At 39.3% G+C, this 3,901-nt stretch overlaps 1 protein-coding gene across 1 annotated transcript; it reads right to left on the reverse strand.

The window, feature by feature from the left end:
• Positions 1-405: 405 nt before the first annotated feature.
• Positions 406-3,634, reverse strand: LOC101853430 (G-patch domain and KOW motifs-containing protein). Its single transcript, XM_005112429.3, has one exon. The coding sequence runs from the start codon at positions 3,528-3,530 to the stop codon at positions 1,845-1,847; it is 1,686 nt and encodes a 561-aa protein (XP_005112486.1). The 5' UTR covers positions 3,531-3,634; the 3' UTR covers positions 406-1,844.
• Between the last annotated feature and the right edge of the window lie 267 nt (positions 3,635-3,901).

The raw sequence follows: 3,901 nt of genomic DNA on the forward strand, positions 1-3,901 counted from the left end.
GATAGGACAAAAGAAGCAAACCACACCAGAGCACCCGCCAATCACCCACTGCCAGAAAACAAACCACCAGAGGTATCAGTACACACCACACACAGCACACACTCAGCAGCTGCACAATGATAATCTCTCTTTCTCCCACATAAGACTCTGCCAGATATAGCCATCATCACATGCACCGGCGTCTGTTGTGTAGCAGTTAGGGCAAAGGGCTTCACTGTCTCACACAGGAGACCAGAGTTCAATTCTCACGTGGGGCTCAGACTCAGTCTATTGTCTCTGTCTTTCTGCTGGGATGTTATATATTCCTCTCAGCCCAGGTTGGTCCTGATAGTGATAGGCAGGGTGGGGGTCCCACCTCCTAATGATCATCTAATTTACGTCGATGGGGATTGGCGTGTAAAATTATTTTTTTTCTATCACATTGGGCCATCACATTAAATTTTTTAATAAGGGGAAATAACTCATAATAATATTGTCCGTAATCTAGTCAAGACAGTATCATTTCCCTTGAGTATTGGGCAGTCAACACTAAAAATATTAACTTATTAACAGAGGATGGCATTGAAACACATTCCACCGCTAGCCCCACTATACTGCCAACCCCGTGCCCGTCCCCAAGTTGGTGGCACACCAGGATTTGATTGTAGCCTACATAAAGGACATCTTAAATCATATTTTGTGCACATGGTATGTCTGAAGCAATAAAAACTTTCATCTATATATGATATCATAAAAATAAATATAGTACACCACATTTGAATCTGGGCAATGCCATTTGCACATTAAATTCTAAATACTTGAACTGGGAACAAAATATTTTAATTCTAATGTTACTTGGGGGGAAAAAAACTACATGTAGGCTACCTGTATCAACCTATTAACATGAAAATCAGTTAATTTCCCATCAGTTTCAACATGGTCTGAGGATTTTAAAAAAAGGTATTTTCATGCTCTTTTTTCCTACAATAACTTGGTTTTATCAGGAAACATTTCATAAGCAAAGTCTCCCACCACCCTCTTTCAAACCTTCAAAGGAAACCAACAGACAAAATAAATTTAAATATAGAACCAGTACTTTCTTTTAAAAGCAGAACACATTATGGCTTCCTTTTATCCAATCAGCAAAAAAATTAAAATGCTGCTCTAGAAATATATCAGAAATACATCCATTCCACTATGCATATAGCCAACAAATTTCAGGTCCAATTTAAGTATATATTTCTTTGTATTAAAAACACCCACAATGCGAGGGGGGGGGGGCAGCACCTCGAAAGTCCCGATTCGGCTAAAAACTGGAGATTTAGCTTCTTCGGCTTCTCTTACAACTATTTCATTGCATAAGAACCCCCTAAAGCCATATTTCTTCCCATACCGGGCGTGTTTGTCACCACCATTTCTTCATTAAGTCAATCTTTTATTTTTATTTTTCGCCCATTTTCTGGAAACGTGGTTTTTCTAAATTTACTTTTTTAAATAACTCCCCAATGTTTCATCCAATCTTCATGAAATTTTCATTTCAAATAGAGGAAAGGAAATCATACAGTATTCGAACGGTACTGCCACGCTTCAAATAGCTGTGAATAGCACAAAAATTGTATGTTGAATTTGAAGTTCATTAGGCACAGCTCTACTATAAAACAAACCAACAAGCATGTTGGCATGTTATTAGGGGCATAACTCATGCAGAATTGTTACCCAATTGTCAATCCTACTTTGTTTATTTCCCCTGATATAACCTGAATTTCAACGTATAATTTGTGATGAAATGAAAAGATTTCGTTCCCCGTTGGTCTCATAATGTGCCTGCTAGACAATAATTACAAAAACATACAAGACAGAATACATTAGTAATCCTCATGAGAATGCACATCCCCCAGGTATTCACAGATGTCATCATACAACAATTTGAGAACTGTGTCTCTGTCAGAGAGGAGCTGCACTAGGGCTAGACAGCGATCCTTGTCGCGCTTCATGATCCTTCCAATCTGTCCACGGTGAGAACCCGACACAATAGCCACGTGGGCATCGTCCGAGCGAGGAATCACAGTCTCAACAGATGATTGGGAAACACCCTCGACAACTTTGCCATCATCTGTCCTGCAGATGCACGATCCTGGGAAAGGAACATCAACCACAACAACCTTTTCTTTGTAATATCGTCCCTTCTTCAAGTCTTTGTCAATTATACGAACTCTCAGATCATTGCGTAGCCACGGTCTTTGACTCTGAACAGTTTCCTCCACTTCCATGTCACTGCCAGATTCAGACGAATCATATTTCGAATGATTTTTCCGTTCATGTTTTGAATTTTCACCTCTTTTTTCATCTCTATTTGATTTGTGATGTCTTTCACTTTTGCTTCTCTTAGAAGAGGAATCTCCTCTATCATCTTCATACCTTTTATCTTTTTTATGCTTTTTGTGTTTGTGCTTTGATGATTTTAGGCTTTCATCAGATTCTGACAGTTCACTTTGTCCTCTATCTCTCTTATAACTTTTACCCTCATGATTATCATGACCATTTCGATTTTTACTTCCTTCAGACAATTTCTTTTTCTCATCTTCAGTGTACTTGTCTGCTTTACTCTTGTTGATATACTTGGAATATTTTTCATATTCCACCTTGCTCACAACACGCACATTGCACTGCATTATGCTAATTGTTTTTCCACTGAGAGACAATTTCACCATCAAACGACTGTTGTCTTCATCAATTCCATCCACAACTCCATACAAATCTTTGTTTACACCACTAGTAACAATACAAAAGGCACTTTTTTTCAATACAAGTTGCTCTTCCTCAGCACTAGAAGTCTTTGCTTTGCCATCAGTTTTGTTTGTACCAGAATTGCTTCTTTCAGCACCTAAACCTAGCCCTTTGGGTCTTAACTGAGCTTCAACAGGGGCTATTACTTTTCCTTTCTTCCCAATGCCACGGCTTTCATTCCAACCCATACCTCTCAACATTGCCATTCCAAAATGTTCAATCGGTATCTGATCGTAGTCTGCATCATGGGGTTCATCAGGACGAAGACCAACATCTAACTTTTCATCTGATTCAAACCCTTCTGGAACTTTGTTTTGCATCAAAAGTGGAATAGCTAGGGTTGTGTCAACTTTTCCACGATCTTCCCACGTTTCATTGTATCTTGCCGTTTCCTGAAGAATCTCCTTCGCAGCCTTTTGCTCTAGGCTATCATTTATTTCATCATGTCCATTTAGTGCATCAGAACCCTTCTCCTGAACTTTTTTCACGTTATTTTGAGAACCTTCCTTTTCATTTACTCTCCACTTATTTTGGCGTATCAACGGGATCACATACTCGTGGTTCTCGGATCCTGACTTGTCCCCACCTTTCGATGACTTTACTTCCTTACCTTCCAAAGAAGTAACATAATCTTTGCTCTCATCTTCCCCATCAACATTCTCGCCCACTGCTGACTTAGAAAGCTGCTTTACTTCTTGTCTTTTTTGAAAACCAAACGAAAACCCACTGCTGGGTCTCTTCTCTTCCTTGTGTTCGTCGTCCATGTTTGGAAACGCTATGTAAACGTCCGGTGTTTGTGCTGTTGTAAAACTCAAATAGATTCTAGCCTATTGCACGACGAAACAAACTACTCAGACTACATGTTTTACTCCTACTAGCAACTGTAAAAACGTTACAAAGTTTGATTTAGGTACGGTATTAATAGCTTTCATGTTTATTTTAATTATATTGACTGTGTTCCTACCAAGATGGACAGACAAATATATTAATTCATAAAAATGACCCGTCGTATTTTACTTTTCAGCTTGTACTTTTACGTTTACTGCAAGGAGATTAAAAGTAATGGAGGATGCTCTGTCGGCGGCACCGCGCGCCTGATAGGAGCCCTCTCTCGCGGCGGAACTGTGGTCTACCT

This window comes from Aplysia californica, unplaced genomic scaffold, assembly GCF_000002075.1.
Source record: "Aplysia californica isolate F4 #8 unplaced genomic scaffold, AplCal3.0 scaffold01271, whole genome shotgun sequence".
Taxonomy (NCBI): domain Eukaryota; kingdom Metazoa; phylum Mollusca; class Gastropoda; order Aplysiida; family Aplysiidae; genus Aplysia; species Aplysia californica.